We start from the raw sequence: 17,445 nt of genomic DNA, 5'->3' as shown, positions 1-17,445 counted from the left end.
TAAATGAGTAGAGTCTGCAGGTTAAAAGTAGGTAATGTTAGGTCAGGGTAAAGGGGCAGAAGACGTAAATATGCTTTGCTTTTAAGTGCATGTTTCCTTTAGGTAAATATTATATATATATATATATATATATATATATATATATATATATATATATATATATATATATATTTTTACTGTGGAAGGAAGGAAACTGAAGCATTAATAGAAAATGCATGTGAATATCGTTGAGCAGATCACTCCAATGTAAATACGAAGACTTCGGCCTAGTACACACGAGAGGATTTATCCGCGGAAACGGTCCGGGGGACCGTTTCCGCGGATAAATCCTCTGGTGGATTTTGATCTCATGGTTGTACTAACCATGAGATGAAAATCCCCGCGGAATTCCGTCCGCGGTGACGTGTCGCGCCGTCGCCGCGTCATCATGCGCGACGCTGTCATATAAGGAATTCCACGCATGCGTCGAATCATTACGACGCATGCGGGGGATGGATTCGGACGGACTGATCCGGTGAGTCTGTACAGACCAGCGGATCAATCCGTTGGACTGGATTCCAGCGGATCGATTTCTTAGCATGTCAAGAAATTTTGATCCGCTGGAAATCCATCCCCGGGGACAAAAATCTGCGGAAACAGATCCGCTGGATCGTACACACCAGGGGATCTATCCGCTGGAACCGGTCCGCGGATCAATTCCAGCGGATCGATCCTCTCGTGTGTATGGGGCCTAAGAGTCGGTTCACACTGGGACAACTTGGGATCCGACTTGAGGTCGCCTCAAGTCGTCCCAAGTCGCGCTGTAGAGAAAAACAATGTAAGTGAATGGAAGCGGTGTTAATACACACTACTCAAGTCGCTCCGACTTCAGAAGAGGTTCCTGTACTACTTCAATCCGACTTGTAGGCGATTTGTACCCATTGATTTCAATGGAAGTCGCCTCCAAGTCTGATCACTGTCTTAACTTAAGCGACTTTCCAGAAAGATAACATACATTTCTCAGGCAAACCTCTCCCTCCCCTAGACCTGATTGTTGTTTGATTGGCCACTGGAAAGTCTCCTGTCCTGGAGACGACTTCAAGTCGTGTTGTAAATCGCCCTGTGGTTCATGCTCAAGTCGTGTTGGAGTCGCCTCTGAAAGTCGCGCTGGAAGTCGTGTCGCCCTAGTGTGAACTGACTCTTAAGCTGCTACTCCATGTTCACAGCTTGTTGGAACCATTTGGATTAGTGAAAATCGTATATATGTATACACAAACACTACTGTGTAAAAAGTTTTAGACAGATGTGAAAAAAGGCTGAAAATAAGGAATGTTTTTAGAAACGGAGAAGCGTCAATTTTTATTTTTATCAATTAACAAAATGTAAAGTAAATGAACAGATGAGAAATCCAAATCAAATCAATATTTGGTGTGACCGCCCTTTGCCTTCAAAAAGAGCACCAATTCTTCTAGGTATGATTACACACAGTTTGTGAAGAAACTCTGCATGTAGGTTGTTCCCAACATCTTGGAGCATGAACCACAGACTTTCTGTGGATGTAGGCTGCCTCAATTCTTCTGTCTCTTCATGTAATCACAGACAGACTTCATTAGGGCTGCAACTAACGATTATTTTCATAATCGATTAGTTGGCTGATTATTGTTTAGATTAATAGGATAATAGCCTTAAAAACAAAAAAATGGCATTTAAAATTTTTTTTGGGCAGATTACAAAACACAAATTGCCGCAAAAACACAGTACATGCTTTTCTGCAGCTTCACCATTGAAATATATTGAACCAAAAAAAAAATCTAAATGGCACCGTTTTGCGTTAAATTCCCCGCCCCTTTCCAAATACGTAGCAGCTGAAAAAAAAATCGTGGATGTGAACGTGTCCCATAGGAAAACATGGAAATGAACTGTAGTGTAGTGAACTGTAGTCTGCAAAAAGCACAAAAAAACAGAGGTGTGAACCCAGGCCTGAGATATTTAGTAACATAATGGGGTTAAAAAAAAAAAATAAGTACAAAAAGAGCAAATAATCGCTACTGTAAGGGGTTCCTTTTTTTACTGTGGGACAGTGAAAGTAATATTTACAGTAGTGATTTGCTTTTCTGTACTATAAAAGGGCTAATTTGTTTTTTTAACCCCATTATGTTACTGGCCGATTAATCGATTATGAAAATGGTAATCGATTAATTTTATAATAGATAAGTTGTTGATTAATCGATTAGTTGTTTCTACCCTAGACTTGATGTTGCTCTGTGGGGGCCAAACCATCACTTACAGGAATTCTTGTTCTTTACACTGAAGATAGGGCCAGATTCACGTAGCCCGGGCGCAACGTAACTTAACCGATTTAGGTTACACCGCCGCAAATTTTCTGGCTAAGTGCCCGATCCACAAAGCACTTACCTGGAAATTTGCGGCGTTGTATCCTAAATCCGTCCGGCGCAAGACGGGCCAATTCAAATGGGGCGGGTACCATTTAAATTAGGCGCGCTCCCGCGCCGGACGTACTGCGCATGCTCCCGAAGCAAATTTCCCGACGTGCTTTGCGCGAAATTATGACGCAACGACGTTTTGTAAATCGCAACGTGAAAAAAAAAAAATTAAAAAGCGACGCGGGAAAGACAGGTATACTTTTACATGGTGTACTAATTTTACACTTTGTAAAAGGTGCCCTATCTTTGCGACGGCAAACTAACACTTGCGGCGACGTAACGACGGGAAAAAGTTTTGTGGATCGCCGTAACTGCTAATTTGCATACCCGACGCTGGTTTAAGACACAAACTCCCCCGAGCGGCGGCCGCGGTACTGCATCCTAAGATCCGACAGTGTAAAACTATTACACCTGTCGGATCTTAGGGATATCTATGCGCAACTGATTCTATGAATCAGTCGCATAGATAGAAACAGGGATACGACTGCGTATCAGTAGATACGCCGTCGTATCCCTTTTGTGAATCTGGCCCATAGTTCTTAAAGAATAAGTTTACCTTTTATAACATGTTACCCCCATATTTAGAGTGATCCGCTAGTTGTCACAATTTAAAAAAAAAAGTGGCTGTGTGGGGCTCATTCACAGTATTTTGTGAATGGCAAACTACAAGTCCCAACAGCCTTAGGTGGATGTTGGCTTGTAGTTCATTTATTCTTCCTATCTGAGTGGATCGGTTAGGAGCAAGCAGATACACTTACAGGTCTACAGGAGACTTGCATGGCATCAGCGAGCTGTTGATTGCTGGTGAAATGCTTTACAGGCTTGTGCATTTATTGCTTTTTGTCAAAAGATGAATGTATCTTTTAATGACATTGGCTGCAAGTTTGGGGCCATTGTCCTGTTACAGAATACATTTGGGGCCAATCACACGCCTCCCTGATGGTATGGCATGATGGATAAATATCTGCCTGTAGCATTGAAGACACCATTGATTCTGACCAAATCTCCAATGCAGCCCCAAACTTCCAAGAAACCCTCATCACTGTACCGTTCTACAGCTCTTCAGAGAACCAACTGCCTGCTGCTACAGACAAATTTTGAGTTTTCAGTCCAGAGCACCTGCTGCTAATTATCTTCGCACTAGTTCCTTTGTTTTTGTGCATAGTTGAGTCGCTTAGCCTTGTTTCCATGTCGGAAGCAAGGCTTTTTGACTGCAATTCTTTCTTGAAGATCACTTCTGGCCAGACTTCTCTGAACGATAGGTTCACCTGGGTCCCACTGGTATCAGCCAGTTCTGCGATGATGGCACTGCTGGGCATCTTCCGATGTCGAAGGGAAGCGAGTATGACGTGTCTCATCTGCTACATTAAGTTTCCATGGACGACCACTGTGTCGACAGTCCTCAATGTTGTACACATTGTAATTAAGGAGAGAGTTCTTTCGCATGTTAGTTATTGTAGCGCTAACTTATAACAATAACAATACGTCCTTGCTAAAAAGGTTTATAACGATCTTGCAATATTATATTTCCGTGATGGGGTAACCTGAGGTGTAACTTAGTATCATACCAACTATATTAATATTTCCACACACAGAACTGCTTATAGAGTATTGCATTGAAAGCTTCAACATTGTTATTCTTCAAAGATACCTGGGTGAGATATGTATCATAAACCTATTAACGATCCATATCACCAGGACGAAGACAGAGATTGAGTCAAAACAAGACAAAAAGAAAAAAGGGAAATAAGGGAAATAAGGGAAATAAGCGGGAGGAGGGGACATGAGGGAGAAGGTAGGGCAAGGGAGTCTGCAGGACTAGGCCGGGGGACAACCACCTTCAGCAAGAGATGCCGCTAACGCTACATTGGCTGGGCTACCATGGCATCAAAACCTCATTATTGAAAGTATTAGACATTGTATAAGTAATCCAAGGTTTCCATTCTTGTTCGAACTTGGTAATCGTGTCCGTTTCAATGGCCGACATTTGGCGTGAGTCATTGCTGTGTTTGTTCTGGCGTGGACTTCCTCCACTGACAAATTTGGGGATTTCCATGCTTTGGCCATTGTTTGCTTTGCGGCTGTGAAAAGTTGTCTGATAAGTTTGAATTGTGTATTTGATACGTCCGCCGGTTTTAAATTGAGTAAGGCTATTTTAGGTTCTAACGTGAAATTCTTCCCCAGTAAAATGTAAGCTATTTGAAAGATTTTCCGCCAAAATATTTGCGCTTTCGGGCACGACCACCAAGTGTGATAATAGGTTCCTATATCCGTGCATCCCCTAAAGCATAGGTCTGAATAGTTGCGAGTAAATTTAGCAATTCTGGCAGGTACCAGGTACCATCTAGCAAGCACTTTGTAATTGGTTCTGACGCTATCACATTTGGGGATGCAGTTTTGATGTTGAGCCATATTTGATTCCATTCCGATTCACTCAGTTCTGTGTTTAGGTCCTCCTCCCATCGACGCACGTATAGAAGTTTCCCTGTGTTGGGATGTGTGATTATTTGGGAATAGATGGTAGATATCAGGCCTCTAGCATGTGGATCTTTTGTACAAATGGTTTCAAAAATTGACATCTGAGTTGGCGGAGCAGGTGCGTCTGCCAGGGGTTGAAAAAAGTTTTTTATTTGTAGGTACCTGAAGAGTTCCTTTTGAGGGATTCCCTGTGATTCACATAGTGTTGGGAAGGGAATAATGGAGGAAGAGTTTAGAAATTTATATTTTTGCGTGCAATCCCTTTTCACCCATTCTTTGAATGTACCTGGGTATACCCACGCTGGATAGAATTCAGGGTTCTTGATAAATGAGAGTAATGGTGAGTGCGGGGATTGTAGACTGTACTTGGCTTTGATTTTGTCCCATAAGGATAGGGAGTGTTTAAGAATGGGGTTACATACATGTTTGCATAATTTTGGGGAGATCCAGAGCATATTGGAGATTGAGATAGGATCGCTTTCTAGCGCTTCTAAAGCCACCCATAATGGAGCTTCGTGTTTTGCATGGTACTTCACTAAATTTGCTAGTTGTGCTGCGTTGTAGTATTGTAAGAAGTTGGGGTAACCCAGACCTCCTTTAACTTTAGGTAAGTATAGGGTTTGGGGCTTAATTCTCGGTTTGAAAGAGCCCCATATGAAGGATGAAACTCTTTTTTGGATTATTCTAAAGTAATGAGCCGGGATGGGGATGGGAAGTACTCTGAAGAGATAAAGTAGTTTCGGCAGGATTGTCATTTTGATAGCGTTTATTTTACCAAACCATGACAGCGAGTAGGGTCCAAGATTTCATGAGGTTTGTTATGTGTTTTAGGAGAGAGGGATAGTTAAACGAATATAGATCAGCTACTGCAGCTGTTAGGTGTATTCCTAAATATGGGATGCTTTTTGTTTGCCATTCAAAAGGGAGACCTGACCTAGCGGCACTTAGTTCAATGGTGGACAATGATATGTTTAAGGCTCTACATTTTTTAGGATTTATTGCTAAACCTGAGAATGAAGCGAACTGGTTGAGGATAGGGAATAAGTTGGGGCCTGATACCTGGGGCGACGAGAGGAAAAGTAGGATGTCATCTGCATATAAGCAAATTTTGTGCTTGATACCTCCCAATTCTATACCAAGAATTGTTGATTCAGTTCTGATCCTTTGTGCGAGGGGTTCTACAAGGAGGGCGAACAATAATGGGGATAAAGGACATCCTTGTCTAGTACCTCTTTGTATTTTGAATGTCTCTGATTTGTACCCCGCATATTTAACGTATGCTTTGGGATTTTTGTACATTTCCAGAATCCACTGAATATAATTGGGTCCGAAACCCCATTTCCGCAAATTAAATTCTAGATATGCCCATGAGACGGAATCGAAAGCCTGCTTTAAATCTAGAGAGACAAAGCACGCTGGGATTCCTCTTTTTTTAGCGATATGTGCAATTAAATTCGCCCTCCTTATATTGTCCCCCGCCTGCCTATTGGGCATGAATCCTACCTGATCGCGGTGGATCAGTGTTCCAATGAATTTATTAAGACGACGCGCTAATATTTTCCCTAGCAATTTAATGTCAACATTCAGCATAGATATTGGACGGTAATTTTCACTTAGGGTTGTGTCTGTGTGAGGCTTAGGGATCATACAGATAGTGGCCATTAGTGAGTCTTGCCTGAAGGATTTCTGTTTTAATACGTCATTAAAAGCATCTGCCAACCTGGGGGAGATTAAGTCCTTGAATGTTTTGTAATATCTAGCTGGGAACCCATCTGGGCCAGGCCGTTTATTCAATTTTAGGTCGTCGATGGCCTCCGCTACCTCATCTTGCGATATTGTTTCATCCAACTGTGATTTTTGGGTTTCGTTTAAGTGCGGTAATTTGATCTGTGAGTAAAAGGTTTCAGCTTCCGATTCATTAAACGAGGTTGTTTCCGAATATATTTTCTTTAAGTGTTCACTAAATTTCTTCACTATTTTGCATGGGTTACTGGAGGTATAGTTATTTGCTATTTTTAATTTATTGGGTTATAGGATTTGTTGGTCGAGTTTAGTGCTCTAGCTAGGTAAGTCCCTGATTTGTTGGCATATTTATAGAATTTGTGCTTAGACCTAAGAAGGGTTTTGTCTGCCGATTCTGTCAGGAATAGGTCATATTCTAAGCTCGCTTTATCGAGCCGCGCTTTGGATGTGGGGTGTGGTGCTGTTGGAAGGCCATACGCTAACTCATGTTCTGTTTCAAGGGTTTTTGCTAATTGAATCCGTTTGCGCTTAAGGTTTCCTATTTGTCTCTGTAGGGTCCCTCTCAGAACCGGTTTGTGCTTCCCAGAGTGTGAGTGGGGAGATTTCTGGGGTTGCATTCAGTTCTAAGTATTCTTTAAATTACGTTCTATTTCTGCGCAGTATGTTGGGTGTTTAAGCAGTATCTCCGGGAGATACCACGTTGGGTCATGGTTCTTCGGAATTGCTGAAGCTACTGTGGTAAATACTGCGTCGTGGTCCGACCAGGGGATGGGAATGATGCTGGATGCGATCACCTCCGGCAGCATTCCTGTAGTTAAAAATATGTGATCTATGCGGCTAGAGGACTGATGAGGGTTGGAATAGTAGTGTAATTGCGTTTTGTTGGGTTAGTTTCTCTCCAGGAGTCCACCAGGTTGTATTTGGCTAACAGATTGGAAAGATTCCATTTGGATTGTTTGTTTAGGGGGGAATAGGGTGTTTTGTCTAGGAAAGGGAGGAGGACCTGATTGGAGTCTCCGCAAACAAATAGGGCTCCCCTCTTATGTGTATTAATTGTTTGAAAGAGGTGTGACATAAATGCCAGTGGGTTAACATTGGTGCGTAATAGGACACTATGGTCACTGCCAAATCCATGATGAATCCAATCAGGATTATGTAGCGACCCTCTGGATCTTTAATTTCTGACGTCATTGTGAATGGTGTTGTTTTGTGGAATGCGATTAAGGTACCCCTCTTTTTGACAGAGGCTGAAGCCAAGTATGTTTGTGGATAGGATGCGTTAAAGTATTTTGGGGTAGTGGAAGGGGTGAAATGGTTTCTTGTAAGCAGATTACGTGTGCTTTTTTGGACTGAAAATACCTAAAAGCTTTTGTGCGCTTTTGTGGTAGGTTTAAACCTTGGACATTAAGACAGTATGTTCAACGGGGCCATGGCAGCCAAACCAATATGCCTATCTTACCGTGATTCCATGAGTTGCGGTCTCCCGACCCAATCCGTGCAGACATATAGGGAAGAGGGATAGGGGATGCAAGAAAGAAAATGTAACAAAAGAAAGAAAATAAGGTGCGTTAGTACATGTTACTTTGATAAGCAATAGCATTCTACCAACAGTCAAGTGAGTCCCGTGATGGGGAGAAAATGTCCCCAACAGGGAGAAGGTGCCCTCGTCTAGTCCCCGCATATTAGTGCGAGGACCAGAGGGGAGCTCAGTGAAGCGCATGTAGCATCCGTGTCATGGAGGCCCGCGTACTGAAATATTTTATTGTATCCATATGGGTAACTCTAATATAATGCTATAAATAAACATATTATAAGCTGAACTAGCTAGATTAACGTTTGAGCATACCTTTTACGTGTGGGGTCAGGGGAGACAATCTTGCTAACAGCAGCAGTTGTGCTGACTGTGTCTTAACGTTTAATACTAAATAAGTAAAGTGGGAGTGTTCTTGGAGAATGTGCGTGGTGTATGACCGAATGTGTTAAACTAAAACTTGTTTTTGTACAGGAGAAAGTGATTGGTCGTTTCATTATTATCGCCTGTAGCAGTTATGACCAGGCTTTTTAAGGGTAACTTGCTCTGGGAGTACCCAGGGTGGGGAGGTGGCTAAAATTTGCTGTGGGCACAGGTGGCGTGCCTTGTGATTTATGAGGGGTTGCCTAAATGATCCCTTTTTCCCTTTGAGGGTGTAGGGAGTGGATGAATTGGTTGTTTAAACTATGTAAATCCAAAATAAATATTAAAGTCTGAACAGAAATACATTTAAATTGTAACATTCAATCCATTCTGGGGTATTATGATGCTGAAATGGGAGAGAAAAAAAAAGAGTGGTTAGTAACTTTATGCAGAGTTAATTCAGTCCATTGTGTCCTCTTGGTCCTGGGTCTGTGTGACAAATCTGCCCCTTTTGTGCGTCTGCTGTAGGCCGTTGTTGTGGTCCTGCCGAGGTGGGCTGCTGTGGGAGGATGCAGATGCTGGTCTTCTGCGAGCCGAATTAGTTGACGTAGGGCTCTCCATCACCTTGAAATCCATCAGGGCTTGGCGTAGCTGCTCTGGGTTTCTACAGACAATTTTAGTTCCTTGTATTGTAAAGCGTAGGGAGAAGGGGAATCCCCACTGGTATTTTATATTATGACGCTGCAGCTCCAGCAGGAGAGGTTTCATGGCCTCCTTTTGGCTATAGTTAACTGAGATATGTCTGCAAAGATCTGATATTCATATCCTTGAAATGACAGGTTTTTTTTCTCTCTAGCCGCCTCCATTATTTGTTCCTTGGTCTTATAAAAGTGGAACTTTGCTATAATGTCCCTAGGAGGGCCGTCTGCTCTTTTTGGTGTCAGTGCTCTGTGGATCCTGTCCATTTCCAACCTTTCTACCGCTATTCCTGGCACTAGCTCTTGACACAAGCGCCAATGCGGTGGCTTGTAAGTCTATGACTGCCTCAGGGATTCCCCTGAACCTAATGTTGGACCTCCTGTCGCGGTTCTCAAAATCTTCCTGTCTATTCTGCAAAATTTCGTTTTCCTCTTTAAGCATGTCTAATTCAGTCATGCATTCTTGTGTGTATGTCTCTATTTCTCCAATTTGGACTCTAAAACTTCTGTTCGATTTCCAATTTCTCTAATCTCTTTTGTGAGGCTAGTAGTTATTTGGTCTGAGGTAATTTTTAGGGCTTTGTGAAGCATTCTTTCAACCCTTTTCTTGTTGTTTCTACAAAAGTACTTGACCAGCACATACAGTATTTAACCACTTGCCCACCAGGTAAATTCTGGCACTTCTCTCCTTCATGTGAAAATCACTTTTTTTGCTAGAAAATTAATCAGAACCCCCAAACATTATATATTTTTTTTTAGAAGACATCCTAGGGAATAAAATGGCAGTCATTGCAATACTTTTTGTCACACCGTATTTGCGCAGCGGTCTTACAAGCGCACTTTTTTTGGATAAAAATCACTTTTTTGAATTAAAAAATAAGACAACAATACATTTTGCCCAATTTTTTTATATATTGTGAAAGATAATGTTACGCCGAGTAAAATGATACCCAACATGTCACGCTTAAAAATTGTGCCCGCTCGTGGCATGGCGTCAAACTTTTACCCTTAAAAATCTCGATAGGCGACGTTTAAAAAATTCTACAGGTTGCATTTTTTGAGTTGCAGAGTAGGTCTAGGGCTAGAATTATTGCTCTCACTCTAACGATCGCGGCGATACCTCACTTGTGTGGTTTGAATACCGTTTTCATATGCGGGCGCTACTCGCGTATGCGTTTGCTTCTGCGCGCGAGCTCGTCGGGACGGGGCGCTTTAAAAACATTTTTTTTGGTTTTCTTATTTATTTTTATTTAGTTTTATAATTTTTTACACTGAAAAAAAAAAAAAAAAAATTGATCACTTTTATTCCTATTACAAGGAATGTAAACATCCCTTGTAATAGAAAAAAGCATGACAGGTCCTCTTAAATATGAGATCTGGGGTCAAAAAGACCTCAGATCTCATAATTAGACTTAAATGCAAAAAAAAAAAAAAAAAAAAAAAAAATGTAATTTTTTCAAATGACAAAAAAAAAAATGTCTCTTTAAGAGGCTGGGCGGGACTGACGTTTTGACGTCACTTCCGCCCAGCAGAGCTATGAGGACGGGTGAAGGAGATTTCTCCTTCAGTCCCGTCCCCGCTCAGCTGCCGGACACATCCGATCCCCTCCGCCGCTACCGACGGCTCCGGTAAGCGGCGGAGGGCGCGGGAGAGCGGCGGGAGGGCCCTCTCCCGCCACCGATAACGGCGATCTCGCGGCGAATCCGCCGCGGAGACCGCCGTTATCGTGTACACCACGGCCCCCTGAAAAGATGAATGTCTCGGTTGTGGCAGCAGCTGCTGCCGTTATCGAGATATTCAACTTTAAAAAGGAGGACGTCTTTTTGACATGGGGCGGTGGTCAAGAGGTTAAACCTCAATTTGCTTTGAAACCTTTGCCTGGGAGAGGTCTAGCGGATGAAGTTTAACTACCTTGTGTCTGGTTGCTGTGTCCTGCCTTGTCATGGTGTATGACCTATGCCATGCAACAGTCTTCCACAACCATACCTTAGTAGCAGAATTTGGTTGTTTCTCACCTATACAGTGGTTTCTGTTTCAGTTAATGACTGTTGCAACCTATGTATGAAATTGATCATTAGCACCTGCTTGGAATAATTGGTTAATCATGCGCCTGACTAATCCTACAAAATCACTGATCTCATGCAAATTTACAAATCATGCAAGTGTAAGAATTGATGTTCATTGGTGGCTGGATGGTGAGCCTAAAGTTGATCCAGGGAATATGCGATTGTCTCTTGGGAGATCAGGAAGGAATTTTTTCCCTTGCTGGAGCAATTTGGCTCATGCTTTATTGGGGTTTTGCCTTCCTCTGGATCAACTGTGGGTATAGGCTTTTATAGGATTGAATATTTTTTTTTTTCTCTTTTTCTATTGCTTCTTCTTCTATGGACTTGTATCTTTTTTCAACCAGACTAACTATGTAACTATGTTTGAAGCCAAAAGGTAGTCACGCCAAATATTGATTTGATTTAGATATTTTTGAAAGTATTCTCACTTTACAGCATTTCTTCACACCTGCCTAAACCTTTTGCACAGTACTGTGTGTGTATCTATATCATATACACTTTTTTTTGTGTATTGTCTTTTCATAAAAGTTTGCGTGTAACCATTCAATAACCTAATGTCTTGGCAATGTAAGTATCAAATGCTGCCAAAAAATGAAGGGGAGCCAGTTTGTGAGAGGTACACTCTGTGCCATCCAGAGCTTAGCAGTACACAATTACAGTAATTCACAAGTACAGTCAATGATCCATGCAAACTTTCTCCGCTTTGTTCTGTACATCTGAACTTACTACATGAGATGCTCCTGTAGCGTTTAGGAATTTAAGAACATACTTTAGTGAGAGATGCTTGAACATTTGCCATTTCTTTTTGATATATTTGCTGCAAACTAAACAACCAAAACACAAGATAACTGCATGTGAATAATTTTCAAATCTTCTGGAAACCACTTAAAATTAGGTTAGTATTAAGCTTTTATAGTCAGACTGCTAAAATTACTACTACATCAGGCATACTTTGAAATGTTTAAATAAGAACTTCCATCCCCCTCTTTGGGCGGGTTTCAGGGTCATCTTCCTGTTTGAACTTTAAGGTGGAATGCACATGGGTGGGCAGATGTTGCCATTGATTCAACGTCTGACCACAGGATTGCGTCATTCCGGTTGTTTGATCTCTGGTAGTATTGAGGAGTCCTGGTGTCTCCCAGGTATGGGGGACATTTTTTATATTATATCTGGCCCATTCTAGTGGGGAGGGGACCTTTCCCCTCACCCTGGGATTGTCTTTGGCCATCATTGGTTTTGGCCAAGACCTCCAAGGAGGTTTTTTTTTTAGGGAGGTCCTCGGGAATCCCAGGGGTATAGAGAGGGTGATGCTTATTCCCCCATATCTGACCATTGCTGAGTGAAAGGTGCCAGTCAATGCGAGTCTTATATGCATTAGCAGGTAAGCTTCTTTATGGGGAGATTTGTATGGGTTCTGTACCCTTTTTATGTCTATCTATCCAATCTTAGTTCCGAACAACTATCTTTTGAGTATTATGTGCTATGGTTTCTTTCATTACTGTCATGGATGGATAAATAGTAAGATTTACTAAATTGAGCCCTTGTTACTATTGGTGGGGACTACTTAAAGTAAAATTACCTTTAAGGGATGGCCTATTTTTTTTTTTTACTAAAGTGAATGATTATACATAATAACTAATAGATCTTGGTTATTCCTCCTACTTGATACTACAGTAGCTTAAGGTATGTCTATAATAAATGATTCTTGGGTTTGTATGTTCCCTCTCTCGATCCAATGACACTTCCCCACAGTCTGGGATGATACAGATGGCCCATCCATGGACTTTATCTGTTCAGGCAACACGTGTGTGTTTGGCTGTATGGTTAAGTTTTTGTTCTCTCAGCACTATGGTAGACAGGTCTGCGAAATTTTCTATGAGGTTTACGTTTGGTTTGACCCTTATTTTGAGGTTTATAGATTATGCTTTATTAAACTGATAATTTTTGATTGGAATGTAACATTAATGTACCCTTGCTTTTTTCCCATGATTTTTCTCCTTCTCATGTCGTAGCCCAACAGTCCTGAAAAGAAGAAACTACCTGAAGTGTAACTACTTTTGTTGAGAAAAAAACATTCCCCTCTGGGTGATCAATGTACATTGCAAGCATTATAAGAAACTGTGTTGCAGATTCCTACTTCTTGTTATTCTGAAGAAATCCATGTGTGCTTCTCTGTGCCTCTGTTCTGAGTAGGTCTAGAGGGAGTGGCTTCATAATTAACTGTCAGGTGCGGAGCTACAGGGCACTAATGAAGAAATCTGCTGGGCCTGCATCCCTTTAGATGTGTTCCTATTGAAAGTATCTCTCAAAAAATGGCAATTTTGTTGCAAGGGATGCCTGAAATCTAACATATATCAGGCTGACTTCTTGGAAAATTGGTGAGCCAATCACCTAAGCAGGCATTTATGTTTCTGGGGAGTGGTCAGTACACACACTGTGCACATTAAACTCCAGGTAGCCATATTGCAATGTAGTCTCAGAAAATGTCTCAGATTGAAAAGGAAAGGATTATTTTAACAACATTCAATTAAAAAATGATTAGTGTCGCAATCATATGCACTATATTATTTGTTTCTTATTTTTTTCCCCCACGAAAGTGGAGTTACCCTTTACATTGGGAAACAATTGACACCTTGTATGATTTTATTGTGCAACAATTGAACTTTTTAAGATTTATAATAAAATGTTGTCAATCATTGTATGCATATGTATGAAAGGCCTTTCATCAATATTTTCCTGGTTCTCCTGATTTGTTTTATCCATCCCCCAACACTCAAGACTATGCTGGTTTTGTAAGATCTGCCCAATATAGACTGGGCCCATTAAAAACTTGCACAGGAGAATTTCCTCAGTTAAGAGGATTTCTCTTCAAACTGACAGCAACTTTACTGATGGAATACCAAGAAATTATAATGTTTGCAATAATTAGAATTTTGATGAACCTACCTGAAATTTGGCTTTTGCGGCATTGCTGTAGCGTCAAGAATTTTTTTCATACATTCTTGATGAAGATGTCTTGGACTATCCCTTGAAGTAAGGCAATAAACTCGCTGAACAACACAGATGCATACACCTTTCCACCCAGAAGCTCCTTGGGTTTCCACCAAATCCAGTAAAGAGTTGTTTGTCCTGGATCTTGCACAAAGACTGTTCTCAGGATTGCAAAGCAAACTTTGAAGTGCACTGGCAACTGAAACCTGGAAAAAGGTTCAATGAATAGGAAAGATTTTTTTATTATTTTTTGTATCACGGCAGACTACATAAATACAAAAATAAAAAAAACGAAAAAGAAAACTGCCCTTGGGATTTAACTTAAAGCTGATATCTGGGCAGTTGATTAAATGGAATCTCAGACATATGGAAATCTCAAGGCAGAGATGCTATTAAGCCACAAAAAAATAAAAATGCTTCCGAGGAGTTGTCCTTGGCTGGGAGGAGGTTATTAATGGATAATGTGATCCTTTGTTACCCTGAGGACTCAGAATCGAAAGCCTCAGCAAACTTACACTGCATGGCCTCCCTGATTCTGCAAAGCTTGCAAAAGGACCCTAGGATTTGAGATATTAAGGAGAGGGATCATTACCAGCTGGCAACCCTTCTTGATCCACATTACAGGGGTAAAGTTGCAGAACTCATCCTGCCTTTGCATAGGGAGCAGAGGATCAAACATCTTCATAAGGCCTTGAAGAAAGGTTTGTGTAACGCATTTCCAGACCATGGGAGGTTACCATTTCCTGGTGCTGGACAACGTGTTGCTGAGGCTTCGTTTAGTCAGAGGAAGATCGGTGGAGAAAGTGGCTGGCTGACCAATGCCTTTAAACAATTTTTCAGTCCAAGCAACCATCACCAGTGTCTGCGAATGGTGCAGGAATAACTAGGGGCAAGAGCAGACTTGGAGACCTTTCCAACAGAGCATCCACTGGGTCTTGAGGATGGACCACTGGCAAGAACTTGCTCAATATGCAATTGAGCTACTGGCCTGTCCTGCATCCAGCGTGCTTTATGAATGCACATTCAGTGCTGCTGGAGGGTTTGTAATGGATCAAAGTGTGTACCTGTCCACAGACTCTGCTGTTAGGCTCAAATTCATAAAAATTAATCAGTCTTGGATCAGAAGCTATCAAGCACATAATAATGATGTAACTGACTGAATTTGCTATGGATCTGGGATCCCTTAAAGACTGCCTATGCTGACGATCCTATTCCTCCTCAATCTTGATGATGCTAGTTTACAACATTATTTTTTGTTTAGGGCACCACCACTGAAGGCCCAATTTGTCTGCCCCTGTTTAACAGGGGCATGTAATTAAAGATTTTGATATAATGTTTCACAGCAGGGCCCGTTCCTGCACCCAACAAAAGTAACTATGGGGTTACAGTGTTCTGGCACCACCAAAACCGAAGGCCAAATTTGTATGCCCCTGTTTAACAGGGGCATGCAATTACTATTTTTGAAATAATAGTTGAGCTGAGCCTGTTCCTGCACCCAACAAGAGTAACTGTGAGGAGTTACAGTGTGCTGGCGTTACAAAAACCAAAGTCCCAATATTTCTGCCCCCAACAAAAGTAACTGTTAGGGGTTACAGTGTTCTAGTACCACCAACACCTAAGACCCAGTTTTTCTGCAGAGTATATAGGGCAGGCTGTACAGTTTATATACTGTTGTTCAGAGTATATAGTGCTGGGGGACCCCCACACCATTTTTTTTTGGTGCAGGGTTTCCCTTAATATCCATACTAGACCTGAAGAGCCTGGTATGGATTTTGGAGGGGGGGGGGGGGTTGGACATCCACATTTTTTTTGTATTTTTATCTATATTGCTGGGATTGGGATCCGACAATACATTACAGCTGCAAGCAGTTTTAAATGATTTTTTTTTCCCTTTAGAAATGTCATTTTGCTTTGGTACTGTTATAAACATGGAAAAGATGCGCTACTTTACAGGCATACTAAGGACACCCACAGGCACACTATATAAAGGAATATTTAATTTCACTTCAAGCATTAATAAAATCACTGCTCCCAAAAAACTTCAGTTTTTAAAACTTTTTCTGCATTGATACATGTCCCCTGAGGCAGGACTCGGGTTCCCAAACACTTTTTATGGCAATAACTTGCATATAAGCCTTTAAAATTATCACTTTTGATTTTTCACATTCGCGTCCCATAGACTAATGGTGTTCGCACACATGTTTTGCCTGTTCATATGTTCTGCTGGAAACCAAACCCGGGGTTGGGGGGGGTGGAGTCTTAGCTCATCCCTATTTTTAGCTATTTTTAGCACTGATCGCTGTATAAATGTCACTGGTCCCAAAAAAGTGTCAAAAGTGTCCGATCTATGCGCCGATATGTCGCAGTCCCGCAAAAAAAACGCTGATCACCGCCATTACTAGAAAAAAAATAATAATAATAAAAATCGTATAAATATATCCCCTATGTTGTAGACGATATAACTTTTGCACAATTCGATCTATATACGCTTATTGCAAAAAAAAATTAACACAAATATGTAGGAGAAAACATATTGGCCTAAACTGATGAAAACATTTGTTTTTGAAAAAAAAAAAAAAAACATTGTGGGATATTTACTGTATTACAGCAAATAGTAAAAAAAAAAATATACCGTATATATTTTTTGTTGGAATTTTTTTGTTTATAGCACAGAAATAAAAACCCCAGGGGTGATCAAATACCACCAAAAAAGAAGCTATATTTGTGGGGGGGGGAAAAATACAAATTTTGTTTGTGTACAACATCGCATGACTATGCAATTTTCAGTTAAATCATCGCAGTAAATCGTTCTGGGGATAAAATACATGGATACACGAAGATAATGCCATAGGGAAGTCCCCGGCTTGGGCCTAGCTCCGGAGCGGCCGCCATCTTGCTACTACCCACACTCCTGCACAGTAATGTTAGTGAGAAGGGGGCAAGCGGACATCTTGTTACACCCAACAGAGTTTTACATTTCACAGTTATTTTCAACATAAAACGGAGCATATGTGCTTAGATACAGTATATGTAAATCTGACAGACTGTTTACATGTTAAATTTTAAAAGCAGCAGCAAACCTAATGCCCTGTACACACGATAGGTTAGTCTGATGAAAACGGTCTGATGGATTTTTCCATCGGTTAAAAAAA

The 17,445-nt window shown here is 41.2% G+C and overlaps 1 protein-coding gene across 1 annotated transcript in view; it reads right to left on the bottom strand.

Moving 5' to 3' along the window:
- The window catches only part of SPIDR (scaffold protein involved in DNA repair), a 761,161-nt gene that overhangs the window by 383,647 nt on the left and 360,069 nt on the right, over positions 1-17,445 (bottom strand). The window contains exon 10 of the mRNA XM_040354167.1: positions 14,249-14,499. Within this exon, the coding sequence (XP_040210101.1) occupies positions 14,249-14,499 (251 nt within the window). The remainder of the gene's footprint in view (positions 1-14,248; positions 14,500-17,445) is intronic.

Source organism: Rana temporaria, chromosome 5 (genome assembly GCF_905171775.1).
Source record: "Rana temporaria chromosome 5, aRanTem1.1, whole genome shotgun sequence".
NCBI lineage: Eukaryota > Metazoa > Chordata > Amphibia > Anura > Ranidae > Rana > Rana temporaria.
Note: the sequence above shows the minus strand (reverse complement) of the source record. Positions and strands in the feature narration are given on the sequence as shown.